We start from the raw sequence: 19,469 nt of genomic DNA, 5'->3' as shown, positions 1-19,469 counted from the left end.
ATGGTAGCTTCTCTATTGGCGCAACCTTCTCTTCTCCATAGCTCTTCAGGTCACCGCAGTTATGATGCTATGGTGCTGTATCATATGGGGTTACTGTGACTGGAAAGCACCAGGAGACCACAGGATAGGGTGCTTTCTGCCTTGCTAAAGTTACAACCACACATTTACCCCATTAGTATTTATAGTACCAGCCACGTGGACTAGATATGCATGGAATTTGCCCAGAAATGTACTTTTGAAACCGATAAGAAATCCAAAGTTATGCGGCAAATATATTGCTGATTTTCTTCACTAACTCTAGTGGGGGAAGTCAAAATCCACAGATTTTGCTGCTAAAAACAATGTAAATCCACAGCAAAATCCTAGTGTGCGGACAAGAATTCACATCATGATTTGTAGACACATTTTACCTATATGGCGGCATCCTGTGTGTAAACGTACTAGCACAGGCCCCTTTGACTTTAATGACCAGAATGTGATCAATTAGGCCATGTTCACACGTCGCCATTTTCGTGCCGGATTTCGCATTGGAATTCGTTGAATTCAACTGGATTCTGCTGCGCTGTGTACACGGTGGAATTTCTGTGCCAGATGTTTCCGGCATGGAAATTCAATAGTGAACTTGTTCATTCTTTGTGCGGAGTTTGCACGGAAAGAATAGCTGTCTATGAGACGGCGCATTCTTGTGCAGTCCTAGCGCTGGCATATTTTGCCGGCGCCCCCACAGTGTCTAGACATTCTGACATATGGCTATATTTACACGGCATAATTGCTGCCAATTGCGCGTCCGCATTCATTTGGATGGTTTCTGGCTTGTGCAGAGATTCGTGTGAATATAGCCTTAGAGACTATGTTCTGGTCATTTTTCGATTGTATACCTAATGTGTGGTGTTCTGCGCTGTACAGTGCAAACCCAAACATATATACTCTCATAAAATGACCCCAACGTAGTCACAAGCTCACTGCGTTCTCTCCATTGAAGTCAAAGGGGCCTTTGCCATGTTCATCAATACATCTGCATCCCATTTGGACAGAATGCTGATGTATAGGTGGAACTTGCTGACAAATTGTGACAGAAACACGGCCCAGCAAATACACCCATTTCTTTTCAATCTGCATGGACGAACTCACAAGGCTGGTGCAAAAAGACTGTGAATCCTCAGTGAATCCACCATGGGTGGCCCCTACCCTTAGGCTAAGTTTCCACTTGGTTTTTTGTGTGCGTTTTTCCCTCCAAAAACGCAAAAATGGCCCCCATGGCGTTTTTTCATTGAAAAAAACGTTGCGGCCAGATGTTAGCTGCAAATCAATGAGAAATCGCTAAATTCTTTTTCCACTTTGCGTTTTTCAGTTTGGCATTTTTTAAATATTTTTGGAATTTTTTAAATATTTTTTGGCTCCTTAACAGTTTTGCAAAGTCACAGCATGTTGAGCCTATGGCGTTTTTCTCCCCTGAAATCGTTGTGTTTTTCTCCCATAGAAGTCTATGGAAGTAAAAAAAATGGCAAGAAAAACGACATGTGGGTTTTAACTTTGGCGTTTTTGCAGGCGGTTTTTATTCTTTTTTGGACTTTAGCGATCCAAAAAAGTGATAGAGATACCTTTTAAATTAAATTTCTTAGGGTACCATTAAAAAATATATATTAAAAAACATACAGTAGTGATAAATTGTATTTAACTAAATTTATATTTTTTATAACAAAATTTGTATTAATTTTTAAGCAGGGATCAATTTATTTGGGGCGGGCAGGGCACTAACACTAAAAATATAATATAAAACAATATAAAAAATGTAGTGTGTGTATGTTTTTCCCATTTTTTTATTTTTATTTTAATTTTTTTAATTTTTTAGGTAGTACTACTATTCCCAGCATGGAACACACTGTTCCATGATGGGAGTAGTAGTACCTGTACTTCTGACACCCGTTGTGATCCTCCTGTATAATGTATAGATGCGGGTGGTCGCTCTTCTATGGTCCCCTGTACTGCCGTATATATACACATCTATTCATATTTCCCGCAGAGCTGTGATTGGCCAGATGGTTCCAGCCAATCACAGCTCTCTGCGGGAAATATGAATATGTGTATATATACGGCAGTACAGGGGACCATAGAAGAGCGACCACCCGCATCTATACATTATACAGGAGGATCACATTGTGTGTCAGAAGTGACACAGGCAATCTGTCAATTAGTACAGGTACTACTACTCCCATCATGAAACAGTGTGTTCCATGCTGGGAGTAGTAGTACTACCTAAAAAATGTTTAAAATAAGTGAAACACACACACACTACATTTTTATTATTGTTGGCTACATTCTTAGTTCCCTGCCAGCACACATAAATTGATCCCTGTTTAAAAATTAATTAAAGTGTTATAAAAAATATAAATTTAATTAAATACAATTTTTTCCATCACTATTGTATCTTTTTTATTATTATTTTTTTAATGGTAATGGTACCCTATGAAATTTTAATAAAAAGGTATCTCCATCAATCCATGCCCAAAAAAGAATAAAAACCGCCGGCAAAAACGCCAGTTAAAACCTACATGGCGTTTTTCTTGGTGTTTTTTCAAACGCTAAGATTTTCACGAAAAAACGCAAAGTCTCAACTAGGGGTTGTTTTGAAAAACTGCCAAGGAGCCCAAAATAGTAGAAAAATTCAAAAGGATTAAAAAAAAAAAAAAAAACGCCAAACAGAAAAACACCAAGTGGATCTGGCATTTTCCAGTTCCCTATTGACCTGCAGCTAACATCTGACCGCAGCATTTTTTGCTGGCGTTTTTGTAAAAAAAGTGGAAACCTAGCCTCACAGTTCTTGTAAGAACATCTTCTATGGGAACCGAATTGTGGAAAACGGTCAAGAACTACAGGCATATGGCTTGTGAGGATCCATTTTCCACCATTTAGGACAGGTGCTTTTTCTGCAGCAAGTTATTGGGGAAAAAAAAAAATAATTGCCTAATATAGTTACATGCCACAAGCGTTTTTTTCTTCTCATTGATTCTCATATGGAGGTTCAGAAGGGGCCAACTATGGTTGGTTATATACTATAGTTATATACTGTACTATGGTTCACAGACAATCTAAATATTCTGTAGAGTGCCCACTTGCATGAACCATTTTCTTGAGAAATTGTAGTTCTATGACAAGATATTGTGAACCATAAACTAAATCCGATTCAAAGTAAAGATTCTTGTTAAACAGTCTATAATCTTCTGATTGGGCCGCATGGGCCCAATCAGAAGATTATAGACTGTTTAACAAGAATCTATACTTTGAATCAGATTTAGTTTAGGGCAGCATAGAACCAGACTTTTTCTGACTGCCTTGCCACATAAAATGGACTTCAAAGGTGTGGTGGGTCTTTTGCGGCGCTGACTCGGAACAGGAACATCAGGTGAGTATAAAAGGTTTATTAAAATGCAACGCGTTTCACCGCACATGGGCGGCTTCATCAATGCCTGATGAAGCCGCCCATGTGCGGTGAAACGCGTTGCATTTTAATAAACCTTTTATACTCACCTGATGTGCCTGTTCTGAGTCAGCGCCGCAAAAGACCCACCACACCTTTGAAGTCCATTTGTCGCTATCTACTTGGTTGGGAGGCTGCAGACGGGGCTCTAACAATCCTTACACGCTGTCCATTGTTGCGTGTGAGCTCACACAACCACTTGGGGTAAGAGGCTTTAAAAAGAATCCTTCTACCAATACCTACCCAGTCGGTTTTACGCTATGGAGCGCTCTCTTTTATATTTTTAGTTTGCCACATAAAAGGAAGTGATTCTACTGTGAAAAGATATGTCAGTGATAATGTATTTATGCCATTCCCTAATATATTCTAGTAGGCTCAGCCCAGATAAATGAAGGCTCACTTTACTGGAATCCCTGGAGAAAACGGCAAACTTCAAGATCAATGAAGGAAGAATATGCATGGGACACAAACACCCTAGACACGGAGCCTTAGATTCGATCTGCGTGAGAAGGTTGATCCTCTGTGTTCCTTAGGGATCAGCATAAAACTGCAGAATGACATTCTATACTGTTCACTTACTTGTGTCTTGGAAGTCCACGTCGTTTCCATTGTAAGCATTGCGGAGGCGATTAGTCATAATCTTCAGCTGCATGATCTGCTGACGGATAGTCATGTCAGGCTTTGTAATATCCACATCAATCTCAGGATTATTTATCTGGTTGGCGAGTCCACTGCCCATACGCTCGGGCATGTACCTGAAGACAAATAGCTCACTATGTTAAAGAATTTAGAGGAAGTCAAAAAATAAAAACTTTTTACCAGCAGCTATATATAACCTGGCTTTACCCCGGCAGACTGACCTTGCTCTTGCCATTCCGTTCCAGCACTTGTCTTCATTGCCTGGACCAGCAATTACCTTTTCACTGCAGAATAAGTTTGGTAGAGATACCCAATAATCTTGGATTTCGGTGAGCATTACTTTCACATCTGAAACCTTAAAAAAAATATTTAAGTCACTTTTTGTGCATTGAGTTGGAGGTTTTATTAACATGACTTAAAGGGGTACTCCACTGGAAAACATTTTCTTTTAAATCAACTGGTGGCAGAAAGTTAAACAGATTTGTAAATTACTTCTATTAAAAAATCTTAACCTTTCCAGTACTTATCAGCTGCTGTATATACTACAAAGGAAGTTCTTTTCTTTTTTAAATTTCTTTTCTGTCTGACCACAAGTGCTTTCTGATGACCCCTCTGTCCATTTTAGGAACTGTCCGGAGCGGGAGAGGTTTGCTATGGGGATTTGCTCCTACTCTGGACAGTTTCTAAAATGGACAGAGGTGTCAGCAGAGAGCACTGTGGTCAGACAGAAAGGAAATTCAAAAACAAAAGAACTTCCTGTGGAGCATACAGCAGCTGCTAAATACTGGAAGGATTAAGATTTTTAAATAGAAGTAATTTACAAATCTGTTTAACTTTCTGGCATTAGTTGATTTATTAAAAAAAATATGTTTTCCAGCCCCTTTGGAACTCTTCCGAATGCTGGAGCCGGGAGCTTGTGAAGTCATAGCCTCGCCCCCTCATGCCGTTACGCCCCACCCCCTCAATGCAAGTCTATGGGAGGGGGCGTGACGGCTGTCATGCCCCCTCCCATAGACTTGCATTGAGGGGGTGGGGCATGATGGCATGAGGAGGCGTGGCTATGATGTCACCAGTTTCCGGCGCCGACTCCAGCGTTCGGAACAGTTTGTTCCAAACGCTGAGCAGCGGAGTCCCCCTTTAAATGGGTATTGCCATCTGGACATTTATAGTAAGTCCGTCATGCCCCCTCCCATAGACTTGCATTGAGGGGGGTGGGGCGTGATGGCATGAGGAGGCATGGCTATGATATCATGAGGGGGCAGGGCTATGATGTCACGAGTTTCCGGTGCCGACTCCAACGTTCGAAACAGTTTGTTTTTAGAAACGCTGAGCAGCGGAGTACCCCTTTAAACGGGTATTGCCATCTGGACATTTATAGTAAATCCACAGAAAATGCCATAAATGTCTGATAGATGCAGGCTCCACCTCTGGGACCCACACCTATCTCAAGATTGAGGGCTTCTTGACCCATTTCAGCCTGGATTCAGCCACTAGAGGTGGTTACAGGAGGCACTTACAGTTTGCCAAATGGTTAATGTTAATTAGACGGTATAACGCGCCAGTTATGCTGTTTTTGTAACTTGGGAGTTATAGAAACAGCTTAGCTTGTAGCGCTACATTATCAACGCCGATGGGAGTAATGCTGACGGTCTAAATCCGCTGCCTCGGCTGATTTTCAGCTTCCAGATCACCTTCAGCAGCTGCAAGCAGGCTAAAGGGGTCCAGGGGGCCCTAGATCTTGAGATCGGTGTGGATCTCAGAGGTAGGAACAGCATTTATCCTGTTGATATGTCTAGAAGGGAATAACCCTATAATATTAATATTATAAGGCCGTCTGTACAAAAGCAGGATTTTACCTTATTCTCCGCTGAGGATTGAAGGGAAAGGTGAACATTCATATACAGACCTCTGTTCTCGGACCCTCTATAGCAGTGGTCTCCAACCTGCGGACCTCCAGATGTTGCAAAACTACAACTCCCAGCATGCCCGGACAGCCGTTGGCTGTCCGGGCATGCTGGGAGTTGTAGTTTTGCAACATCTGGAGGTCCGCAGGGTGAAGACCACTGCTCTATAGACTAGAACAGCAAAAATCGATTTTTGCTCTTTTTAGCAAGAAACTATTGTTATATTAAGTCCTTCTGGTTATGTGAATATATTGCCCCATTATATGACTGGTTTTCCTTATCTACTGGTTATTCTAGCACTTGATATTTCTTACTTTGTTCTAGACCCCTAGGTGCATGGCATGAAAGCAAGAAATATAGAACGATGTGAAGGAAAAGTGTCATCCTGTTCATCCACACTGAACCCAATACACTGGGTTATATTGTGGGTGAACAGGAGTCCAACGAGGGGTCAATTACTTACATATATGTCCCCCAGAGGAGCCGCTACTAAATTCAGTGAATCGCACACAGGGGGCGGGGCTTCACCCACTCAATTTACATAATCATTGTCTGTGACTCCACTTCACTAGGATATAGGGGGGAGGAGCTCTGCCCACTCAATTTACATATTAATTGTCTGTAACTCTACTTCACTAGGATGTGGAGTCACAGACAATTAATATGTAAATTGGGTAGGTGAAGCCACACCCCCTGTGCGCAATTCACTGCATTTAGCAGAGGATCTTCTGGGGGCCATACCTCAAGACCTACTGGATGTATTTAAAGGGGAAATCCGGTGGAACACTTTTTTTTTATTTATTTTTTTAAATCAGCTGGTGCCAGAAAGTTTAACAGATTTGTAAATCACTTATTTTAAAAAATCTTAATCCTTCCTGTAATTATCAGCTGCTGTATTATCCACAGGAAGTTCTTTACTTTTTGAATTTCCTTTCTGCCTGACCACAGTGCTCTCTGCTGACACCTCTGTCCATTTTAGGAACTGTCCAGAGCAGGATAGGTTTGCTATGGGGATTAGCTCCTACTCTGGACAGTTCCTAAAGTGGACAGAGGTGTCAGCAGAGAGCACTGTGGTCAGGCAGACAGGAAATTCAAAAGTAAAGAACTTCCTGTGGATCATAATAGCAGCTGATAAGTACTGGAAGGATTAAGATTTTTTTTAATTGAAGTAATTTACAAATCTGTTTAACTTTCTGGCACCAGTTTATTTTAAAAAAAAAAAAAGTTTTCCAGTGGAGTACCCCTTTAAGTAAGTGACCCCTCGTTGGACTCCTGGTCACCAACACCCCCCCCCCCCCCAGTGATTAGACACTTTAATTGCTTAACTGGTGGGGCGGAGAAGCCGCTGGGACCGCACCAATGACTATTGGTTCAGATAGCATGTGATGAGAGGTTCCCTTTAAAAGGAAAGTACTATTATTTTTGTAATTGCCCCACGTGAGCAGAGAAGGCGGCCACAGTGCTACTTCCTTGCCCTTACATGGGGTGACACATTGTCCTTGATACGTTCCGCTGTTTATTTCCACTGCATGTAACCCCGTTCAACAACACGAATATGAAACAAACCAGATTTTGTATACAAGATACACATTCCTAGCGACGAGTCGCACAGTTCCAGGAATAGAGCCTGGCTGACCGCTTCTAAGAAGTGTCGGAAATAAGACATTTTTAACGTCAGTTTACAAATCACTATGAACCATGTAACCATCAACAGTAATAATTGTGCCCCCAAAATACATCCCACTTCTTTGTATTTGCTGCCCATTTTTCAGCACTTAGTAATTTGCCCTTTAAATCTTGGCTCTGGCCGGGAACACTTGGGAATAAGCTTGTAATAATTATTATTATATAACGCACAGTCTGTCGGTTATTAATATGTTCTCAGTAAGCCACACGCTGTATTCTGCACAGATCGGCTACTTACAGGCCAAAAATAACAGAACAACAGACTGCGGCTCAGAACCAAAGCAAAACAGGGTTCAGCCATTGCAGCGTACAGCGTAGTCTGGCCAGTCCTCAGCACAGCTTATGGCTTGGATGGAAGTGTAGAAATAGACTCTCAGGAGTTACAGTAGATGTCATCTACGTGTTATACTAATGGTCAGGACAGGAGCTCTAAAATTGTTACACTAGGGCAGTGTTTCCCAACCAGGGTGCCTCCAGCTGTTGCAAAACTACAACTCCCAGCATGCCCGGACAGCCTTCGGCTGTCCGGGCATGCTGGAAGTTGTGGTTTTGCAACAGCCGGAGGCACCCTGGTTGGGAAACACTGCACTAAGGTTTAGATGTATTGGAGAAAATGAAGCCTGTCAGACGGAATTAAACTGAAATCTTTGCAATCTTACCTTTTTACGATTAGTACCGGTACTTAAGCCTTAAAGGGGTTATCCAGGAAAAAACTTTTTTTTTATATATCAACTGGCTCCAGAAAGTTAAACAGATTTGTAAATGAATTTGAAATAATAGCTTATGCCTCTAGGACCTCACCACGTATGGTGCATAATGGTATGGGTGGAAATAATTTAAGATATAACAGCGCTACTAATATCAATTGTTTTAATTAAATATAAAATATACAATAGATTAACACATTTAGCTGGCACTAACTGGTGATATTCCCACTGGGCCCTAGTGGGGTATCATATAGAAATAGAATAAAATGAAATGGAAATAAAAAAATGGAAAATAATAAATAATGTCCTGTATGACAGTGTTCAAATAAGTCCGTTTGTCCGCAAACAGGATGTGTGAACAGTGCCAGACACCTAGACGCGTTTCGGGGTGCTAGGAATTATAGTCCTCCGACCCCTTCCTCGGTAAAAATGTGTTTTTTACTGAGGAAGGGGTCGGAGGACTATAATTCCTAGCACCCCAAAACGCGTCTAGGTGTCTGGCACTGTTCACACATCCTGTACCAGTGTCCTGTCCGCTAACCTACAGACTTTGGCAATAGAAGTGTCAATTCAGCCACATTCCGCCCTGCCTGGCGGCAATCATAACTTGGATCATCTTCACAGCCCATACTTCCCACGGCTTGGGTCTCCACGTGGGACGCCATCCCCGGACTGTCCACCGCTCCCAAGCGCTCCACTGCCGCCAGACCTAACGCTCCTGTGCTGACTGACACTCTTGCCGGAGTGTCAGGACTATTCCATCTACAGACAGCCGGGAAGCAAGCACGGTCTGCAGCCCTGAACACCGCTCCACGCTCCCCTGCCATTGGAGCTAGCGGCACGGAATATCAACTGCCCCCCCACCATCGGGGCACAAGAGAAGTACAAGGCTGTGATATACAACAAAGAACCACCGAGCCGCCAGAAGCCGTGGTGAGAGATACTTTAACATCATTTGTATCTTTTTGTTACAAGTCCATTTATTGACTATTTTTACAAGTTCATTCATTCATAAAAATTGGACTTCTATTGATCTACTAAGTTTGCGGACAAACGGACTTATTTGAACACTGTCATACAGGACATTATTTATTATTTTCCATTTTTTATTTCCATTTAATTTTATTCTATTTCTATATGATACCCCACTAGGGCCCAGTGGGAATATCACCAGTTAGTGCCAGCTAAATGTGTTAATCTATTGTATATTTTATATTTAATTAAAACAATTCATATTAGTAGCGCTGTTATATCTTAAATTATTTCCACCCATACCATTATGCACCATACGTGGTGAGGTCCTAGAGGCATGAGCTATTATTTCAAATTATTGCTATTTTGTTTCCGGGGGGGGGGGGGGGGTCCGGCTATAGCTTTAATTGCCTCGTTCCTTTTGTTGTGAGCTGCAACATTCTTTTTTAGATTTGTAAATTACTTCTATTAAAAAATCTTAATCCTTTCAGTACTTATGAGCTTCTGAATTTGAGTTGTTCTTTTCTCTCTAAGCGCTCTCTGATGACACGTGTCTCAGGAACCGCCCAGTTTAGAAGCAAATCCCCATAGCAAACCTCTTCTACTCTGTGCAGTTCCCGAGACAAGCAGAGATGTCAGCAGAGAGCACTGTAGCCAGACAGAAAACAACAACTCAACTTCAGCAGCTGATAATTATTGAAAGGATTAAGATTTTTTAATAGAAGTAATTTACAAATCTGGAGCCAGTTGATATAAAAAAAAAACAAAAAAAAAAAAAAACGTTTTTTTTCCTGGAATACCCCTTTAAAGTAGGTAAGATGTATATATAAGTAGAGCTGGGCTTTTAGAGACTCCCAAATCTAGGTACACACAAAGGGGGGCATTTAGGAAGCCCTTTACCCTTGTTTTCTGGGGTTAATTTGGCACAAAAATTTATTGCAGTGCGTTTTTTGCGCCTTTTCATTTACGCACATTCCTTTCCTTGTTTTCAGTCGGGTTTTTGCAGTGGTCAGGAATTTATGAAAATGCGACTTTTTAAAAAGGTGCAAAATTTGGAGCAAACTCTTTAAAAAGCGCAAATCCCCGCCATAAAAAGAGTGGCATAGAAAACACACAATACAAAAAATTGTTGAAATTACTCATTAATATAAGCAGACCACCTTGTTATTGAAATATATCACAGCACCGGCAGGCCAAGGATCTTCTCTATTCAGCCCCAATAAGATAAAACGTTTCGGCAGTAGAAGCCTTTATCAAGCATAACATGATTATACAAAGTGCATATATATATATATATATATATATATATATATATATATATATATAAACAACAAATACATTTCATTGGTTACAATCCATGTGTTATGGATGTGTAATTATCTAACACCACACCTTCTTTTAAATCCCATTGGGGTTGTGTCTTGTCAATCATAGTGACGACCGGTTGCCATAGCAACCTGTCATATACAACTCAATCAGTGTACATAAATAGTGATCCGTGCCATACAACCTATATTCACACATAATATTAGAGAGGTACCTTCACTCTCAGCCACATATCCCTCATGATCGCTTCCTCTGCCTGCCGATCGCAACCATCAGTGCCTGGATCCATACACATGTCTGTTTGTAAACAAAGCCTTTGTGCATGTGTCGGAAGACATCCCGACATATTAGTACGTCATTTCCGCTCCTGGCAGCTCACAACAATGCGAGCCGATCAGGTGCTTGATTGCCCTTACCCGTACTCACCACTAGCGTCTTTCTGCGACTGCGCTGGTGGGTCCGGCGATCGTGTCATCACTCTAGACGTATCGCGATCAAGCCGGCCGGCTGCGCGTGCGCAGTAAGTCTCAGGGTTTATAACCCAGCGAATTTATAGTTGCGGGAAAGTATTGATTTGGCGGAAAGGATTGACAAGACACAACCCCAATGGGATTTAAAAGAAGGTGTGGTGTTAGATAATTACACATCCATAACACATGAATAAATGTATAAATGTATTTGTTATATATATATATATATATATATATATATATATATATATATATATATATATATGCACTTTGTATAATCATGTTATGCTTGATAAAGGCTACTACTGCCGAAACGTATCTTATTGGGGCTGAATAAAGAGACCAGTTTATGAAGATCCTTGGCCTGCCGGTGCTGTGATTAGTGGACTTTACTTGTATTATCCTGGGCTGGCTGCTTGGGTATTCACATGCACGGAACTCGGTCCCCGGTGCTGTCTCATACCATTTTTCATACCTACTTGCCATTGGAGACTAGCACGGTGTGAATAGTGGATTTACTTGAAAGAAGACGACACCGACCGGAACAGATGGGCCAGGTGATGGTACCCCTAGTACTTTTTCCTATACTGAATAGGATTGTCACAGAATACTGAATACCATACAGAAAGAAGCAAGTTTCCTGAATGCGCCATCCGTGGAATTGCTACGTAAAAAGTGGGATACAGAATCAAGACGCTTGATAACCCTTGAACTGCATCTTGTGACTCTGAGTGAGTATTACCGTGAGCAACGGATACCACGTGGTATGCAGTCTCACTTGAGTGGGAATCTATTCCCACATAATGATTCATTCCATGTGAAATTTATACAGATATCCAACAAATATGCATTTGACGTGATGCTGCTAAATATGGAGTTTCTCCAGACAGAAATCGATAAAACTAAACAGAAATGTCTTGAAGTGGAAGAATCGCTTAAAGTCTCTATTGCCTCCTCAGCAATATCAGGAGGAAAAGGAGAAACTAGCCTCCCGCTTATTGAAACACCAACAATATCTTGAAGAAACAAATGGCACCGTGACCTAGAAGATTACAATGAAGGCAAGATCTACATGTGGCAATCATATGCAGATCCTGAGAGGGGTCGGCGATGACGACGACAACGTCCACGCAATCAGAATAAACCCAATACAGAGGGCTTCCTCTCTACGGCACTAGATACAGACTCCTCTGATGGATTTACTCAAAGGCCTTTTTTAGCCGGAGGTCGGGACATTCCCGTCCCGTCCCGGAGGAGGAACATCAACCCGGTCACCAAAACAACAACAGACCACCCCGGGGTCGCCCACACACCAGGACTCACCCTCACTAGTGGTAAATATTTCTTCCATACAATTATCTGAATTAGAGGATAAAGTTTTGCAGAAAGGGCTATCTTTTTGCCCTACAATGAATACAAATTGGTTTGAATTAACTGTTGACCTAGAAATGTTTTTTAGGAGACTGTGGCTGAAAGGCCATTTTTGTGATGACATTGGGTTGGAGAGACCCGTACAGAGTGGGTGTGAACTGTCACTTAAAACTGTAGGTCTCTACAATAAAAGTACATTTATGCCACCACGTAAACATAATGGGGTTGAGGCCTTTGTGTAGGTAGCCACACGAGAGATAGAGGAATTATGTAACCAATCTGAACATGATGGTGTGAGGTGGTGTAATTTAAGTAGACAAGAATCACAAATTTTGCGTCAATTACAAGATAATAAGGACATCACTACAAAGCCACCGACAAAGGTGGAGCCTTGGTAGTGATGGATACCTCACTCTATTTAAGTGAGATAAAGAGACAGCTGTCAGACACCCAGGTTTATCAAAAACGTAGTGGTAATCCCTTGGGTAACATTCAGGAAGAAATTAAGGGGATCACTGAGAGGGCAGTCATAGAAGGGATTATTGATGAAGACCTGCAAATTTATCTTACACAAAAATTTCCAAAAACACTGGTACTGTATTGTCTGCCTAAAATACACAAAGACTTGTGGAACCCTCCCGGTAGACCTATTCTCCCCGGGAGGGAATCTGTTTTCTCTCCACTTGCCATTTACTAGGATAAAATCTTGAGAATACATGCGGTATCAGCAAGGTCATATATACAGGACACAAAGGATTTCACCAACAAACTCCGACAACTGGTATGCCCCAGTGGATGTTTGCTAGTATCATTTGATGTAGTAAATCTTTACACATCCATTGAACACTCTAAGGGATTGCAAGCTGTCGAAAATTGTCTTCTTAACACAGATCTGAGTGGGTCAGCCCGTTCCTTTGTTCTGGACTTATTGGGAGTCATCCTAAGGCGGAATTATTTTCTGCTTGGGGATGACTTCTATGTCCAGAACAGAGGAACGACCATGGGGTCCAATGTGGCCCCAGCATACGCAAATATATATATGACAGACTTTGAAGAACGATTTATTTACACCTCCCAATGGTTTCAATATGTCGAGACGTGGTTTTGATATATTGACGATACGTTTGTTCTATGGAAAGTTACACATACCCAATTGACCCTATTTTTTTGAAGAACTAAATGAGATTTACCCAGAACTTCAATTCACAATGGTGGTTTCGGACCATAACTTACAATTTTTAGACACATTGATTGAATTGGACAATTCTACTTTGACTGTTGATTTGTTTGTTAAGGAGACAGATAGAAACAGTATACTAACTCATGACAGTTTTCACCCACGCCCTACAGTAAAGTCCTTGCCCTGGAGTCAGCTACTTAGGGTCAAACGTATTGTTTCTGACCCAGTGAAGGTTGAGACTAGGGTTAACGAGATGTGTAAAACATTTCGAAACAGGGGTTACCCACAACGACTCCTTGATAGTCATAAAAACAAATTAGCCTCTATAGATAGGGATGTATTGCTACAAAAACAACAACCTAGAACACAATCAGACAGAATCCCCTTTGTTTCTACTTTTAACAGGAACAGTACACACACAGCAAAAATCATACGTAAGAATTGGGCACTTAAGTGAGCAAAACACTTAACATCAAGGAATTTCCAGTAATGGCCTATAGGAGAGGGAGGACACTTAAAGACAGTTTAACAGCATCTGATGTGGGTAGCTTGAAACTGAAAACGGGTCAAACTTTGTTAAGTAAACTAAAAAATGGAAATTTTCCCTGTAGGTCATGCAGTCATTGTAACAGCATGGTGAGAGGTGACACCTTTCATCATCGTTATACGGGACAACACTTTAAAATCAAAAACCATTACATGTGCCGATCAAGTTTTGTGGTATACCTTATACAATGTCCATGTGGGTTATACTACGTTGGAGAAACAACTAACAAATGTAGAATTCGTTTAAATGGACATAAATCGTCCATTCGTACAGGGAGGAGGGATTTACCTATCCCTAAGCATTATTTATAAATGGGGCATAACATCAGCCAGGATAGATTTCGTATAATCGACCATGTCCCTCCACTACGTCGAGGAGGCGATAGGGAGAAACTACTACGGCAGAAAGAGTTAAAATGGATATATAGGTTGGGGAACATGCACCCAAAAGGATTGAATGTTGATTTCAGCTTGAAACCTTTCATGTAAAAATGGTATTCAGTCTTCTCATTTTCCTTTCTTTGCTTTTTTTCTTTTTCCTCTTTACTCCTTTTCTTTCTTTTTCTCATGGTTTTTTTTTTTTTGTTTCTTCTTTTTTAAATTATTTTTCATTTATATTTTTTATTATTTATTTATTATTTTTTATTTATTATTTCTCATACAACATTTTTTATTTATTTATTATATTTTTGTATTTTTTTTTTTTTTCATTTATTTTTTATTTATAATTTTTTATTTATTGTATTTTTGTTTCATTTTTTCAATATTTTTTATAATTTTTAATCTTTTATTTTTATTTTTAATTAATTTTTATTCATTTTTCTATTATTTGTCATTCTCTTTTTTCTTCACTTTCCCCTTTTTCTCTCACCTACACATCCCACAGCCATTATTCGTAAATACCCCCCCAAAAATACACATACTGGGGGAGATTCATCATAACTTGTGCAGAGGAAATGTTGCCCATAGTAACCAATCAGATCTTTTCTTTCATTTTTGAAAAGGCCGCTGAAAAATGAAAGAAATGAACTGATTGGTTGCTATGGGCAACTAGTCAACTTTTCCTCTGCACAGGTTTTGATAAATCTTCCCCCACTGTGCATACACACACATAACTTACATCGAGGGCAGTATAATACATATGTTGCACTTACATATGTCTTACATACACAATGCATTTGCTTACATGCAAATTAATAAAATGAAGTGCGCCAAATTATGAATTTTGCACAGCAACTGGGAAACACGGACTTGTACAGCACAATGCAAAGTACATACACACAGACAGTAAATGTACATTTATGTATTATCTATACAAGCAGAGTACCCAGCATTGCCTCGTCTTCCTACCTAAACCTTCCCGACCTTATACCTGCGCCTTATTCTCTGCACCTACCTGCCAGACAGTTGGCAGGATTGTTAAAATTCCTGGTCAATCTCAACAGCCTGAGTGTAACAGGATCAGGAGATGTACCAATAACCACATAGACTCACTATTAACCAATACAGATATTAATATCGTATTAGCATTAACTAATGAATAAAATACTTTGGGGGGGAATTATCATGAATGCAGAAGGCAAAACCTGCTGTACAAGTCAGTGTTTCCCAGTTGCTGTGCAAAATTCATAATTTGGCGCAATTCATTTTATTAATTTGCACAAATGACAGGAAGCCCCATAGTGCAGGGTTGATTTAACTCTACTATATTTTTAGATGACATGTAAGTAATGTGTGTACCAAGTTTCATCGAAATATCTCCAGCCATATATACACGTTAAGATTTATACATAATATATATTTTATATTTATATATATATATATATATATAAAGTAAAATCTCCCTTAGGGGACACCTCCCAATAGGGGACAGTTTTTAATTCCCCGGCAGAGTCCCATAAGACTTAATGTATTTAAACCCTCTGAATAGGGGACATTCCCAATAGCAGACGCAGACACACCTAATAGGGGTATTCATAAAAAGTTGAGTAGGTGAGCTTTTTTTTTTTTATTCCATTAATTCATGTGGTGGAAATTATGTACGAACACCAAATGTATTACATGGTTCAGGGCATGTGCTAAATCTGGTGATCACATTTCTTACATCAGTACTCCACTTTGTATGTTGTTTTTCTGTGACTTTTTGTGTAACGTTTTAATCCATGCAACAATTATGCAACTTTTTAATAACGCTGTCCACAGTATGTAAGCTCTTTTTGATTTGGTGGTGATTAGCGCCCTTTTTGGTGGGTTGCACCAAAGTATGCGACTTTTTTTTTTAAGTTTCAATTTAATAGATCCCTGGACACTGCAAAAAATCTACCAAAAACACGTCTACCACAGCAACAATCCAAAGCAAAGATACATGAAAAGTCGCCAGAAATTTACCCAAGAAAACCAGGGTAAAATGCTTAATAAATACCCCTCATTATGCATATATCCACACACAGTACATATACACACACTATACACATTCCCACATAATATACACACACAATCACAACTCTACCTGTGCTACAAACTGGTAGAAGTTGAGTTCCTAATGGTCAGTGGACATATTACATCGTATCTCCATCATTACAATCTGTCTGTATGAATATAATTGTCTTTCCGTCCATGGCCCAGATACCTGCAAAGGCTGGGACCTTCAGTCTAATGACTTACCAGGTTGTCCATACTGGGGATTGTGGATTTATCTTCTGGAACAGCTTTTCCTTTTCTCTTCCTCTCCTCTGTCTTGGAGCCCTTGTTGGCCTTTTTGGGATTTCCACAAGTTTTAAACACCTGTAGAAAATAATAGAGACTGTTATAGTAAAGAAACATGTACAGAACAATAATAGAAGTCAACCTTACCAACCACCTGCCATCAACCAGCTAACCGAGCGAACAAGCAATAACAAGGACCTGTCCTATCCCTGTGCAGTAGTAGCCAGTATCTGATAATAAAATGTTGTGTCCTGTATTAACTATATCTGGACCTACAGTATGCCCCCTCTAGTCCACCATAACCTTTAGCATGGGGGAAGATAGAAGGAGTTAAGTAATGTCGACCAGCGATCGGAACTGGACTCTCCTCTCTATCCACACTCCATTAGTGTTCAGCACTTACCTTGTTTGTTATGACCTCTTTGTTCTCCTGCATATGGGTAATGGCTTCTGAGATCTTGGTGTGGATAGTTCCCACAATGTTCTCCACTCCGGCAACACCATTAAACTTTCCTGCCACCAGCAATAAGGATTCTAAAGAAATCACAGCGACAGCCACCATTATTAACATTACGTACCCCATTTTACGTCCTCTACTTTTTGTTGCGTCCTAAACCTATAACCAGGTCAGACTAATACACAAGGTAAAGAGAACTGGTACTGCACGCTGGTGAGAAATATGTGCTCCGGGGTAGTATTGTATATTTAAGGTATAATCACGGCACTCAAAGTTGTGTCAAAATCAGCATAAAGTCTTATTGATCACAGCATTGATTATATCAGTATTATATATATATATATATATATATATATATATATATACATATATATATATATATATATATATATATATATATATATATATAATGTAGGTAGAAATAGTAGCTTGCACTCACCGTCCTCATAGCTTGTCACATCACGAGCATTCTGTGCGGCAGGGAGATATTCTGATGCGGGCGCTCAGAGGCTAACAGCCGTTATCTCACACAGCCATGTGCTTCTTCCGGCCGGGGGCATAATTGTTTAAATAGGAGGCCTACCTGCTGGGGGTAATATCTATCTGGGGGCCTGTACACCTATTGGGAACCCCTAACTGATCATCAGGTAGGGCTCCCCAGAAGGTAGACAGGCCCCCAGATAGATATTACCTCCATCTGTGATGGGGATCATATCTATCTGGGGCCTCTATAACTACTTTGGAGTCCTAACTGATGGGGGTCATATCTATCTGGGGGCCTGTGTACCTACTGGGGAGCCCTACCAGATGGGGGTCATATCTATATGGGGACCTGTGTACCTACTGGGAAGCCCTACCAGATGGGGTAATATCTATATGGGGGCCTGTCTGGGGCATGAAGGGGGAATTATATGTGAGGGGCGGATGATGGGGGCATTAAATGTGAGGGGCGGATGATGGGGGCATTATATGAGAGGGGCGCATGATGGGGGCATTATATGTGAGGGGCGCATGATGGGGGCATTATATGTGACGGGTGCATGATGGGGGCCTTTATATGTGAGGGGCACATGATGGGGGAATTATATGTAAGGGGCACATGATGGGGGCATTATATGTGAGGGGCACATGATGGGGGCATTATATGTGAGGGGCGCATGATGGGGGCATTATATGTGAGGGGCACATGATGGGGGCATTATATGTGAGGGGCACATGATGGGGGCATTATATGTGAGGGGCGCATGATGGGGGCATTATATGTGAGGGGCACATGATGGGGGCATTATATGTGAGGGGCGCATGATGGGGGCATTATATGTGAGGGGCGCATGATGGGGGCATTATATGTGAGGGGCGCATGATGGGGGAATTATATGTGAGGGGCACATGATGGGGGAATTATATGTGAGAAGCACATGATGGGGGCATTATATGTGAGGGGCGCATGATGGGGGAATTATATGTGAGGGGCGCATGATGTGGGAATTATATGTGAGGGGCACATGATGGGGGCATTATATGTGAGAAGCGCATGATGGGGGCATTATATGTGAGGGGCGCATGATGGGGGAATTATATGTGAGGGGCGCATGATGGGGGCATTATATGTGAGAAGCACATGATGGGGGCATTATATGTGAGGGGCGCATGATGGGGGAATTATATGTGAGGGGCGCATGATGGGGGAATTATATGTGAGGGGCGCATGATGGGGGCATTATATGTGAGGGGCGCATGATGGGGGCATTATATGTGAGGGGCGCATGATGGGGGCATTATATGTGAGAAGCGCATGATGGGGGCATTATATGTGAGGGGCGCACGATGGGGGCATTATATGTGAAGGGCGCATGATGAGGCATTATATGTGAGGGGCGCATGATGGGGGCATTATATGTGAGAAGCGCATGATGGGGGCGGCATTATATGTGAGGGGCGCATGATGGGGGCCTTTATATGTGAGAAGCGCCTGCGTCCCAACCACACCCAGCCTCTACCTCCAGTGGCCCCCAGATAATTTGAGA

General features: G+C 41.2%; 2 protein-coding genes across 3 annotated transcripts in view; one reads left to right on the top strand and one right to left on the bottom strand.

Annotated features, from left to right (window-relative positions):
* The window catches only part of ANKMY1 (ankyrin repeat and MYND domain containing 1), a 79,599-nt gene extending 75,564 nt beyond the window's left edge, over positions 1–4,035 (top strand). Inside the window, exon 19 of the mRNA XM_056564560.1 lies at positions 3,849–4,035. The gene's annotated coding sequence lies outside the window, so the exon portion shown is untranslated. The remainder of the gene's footprint in view (positions 1–3,848) is intronic.
* Positions 1–19,469, bottom strand: part of GPC1 (glypican 1) — a 103,653-nt gene that overhangs the window by 1,803 nt on the left and 82,381 nt on the right. For both annotated transcript variants that reach the window (XM_056564562.1, XM_056564563.1), the window contains exons 5-8: positions 17,389–17,519; positions 16,944–17,063; positions 4,339–4,472; positions 4,058–4,233 (exon numbers count right to left, since the gene is read on the bottom strand). In XM_056564562.1, coding sequence (XP_056420537.1) covers positions 4,058–4,233; positions 4,339–4,472; positions 16,944–17,063; positions 17,389–17,519 — 561 coding nt within the window. The remainder of the gene's footprint in view (positions 1–4,057; positions 4,234–4,338; positions 4,473–16,943; positions 17,064–17,388; positions 17,520–19,469) is intronic.

This window comes from Hyla sarda, chromosome 3, assembly GCF_029499605.1.
Source record: "Hyla sarda isolate aHylSar1 chromosome 3, aHylSar1.hap1, whole genome shotgun sequence".
NCBI classification, from domain to species: Eukaryota; Metazoa; Chordata; class Amphibia; order Anura; family Hylidae; genus Hyla; species Hyla sarda.
The sequence above is the reverse complement of the archived record's forward strand: the minus strand, read 5'-3'. Positions and strand labels throughout refer to the sequence as shown.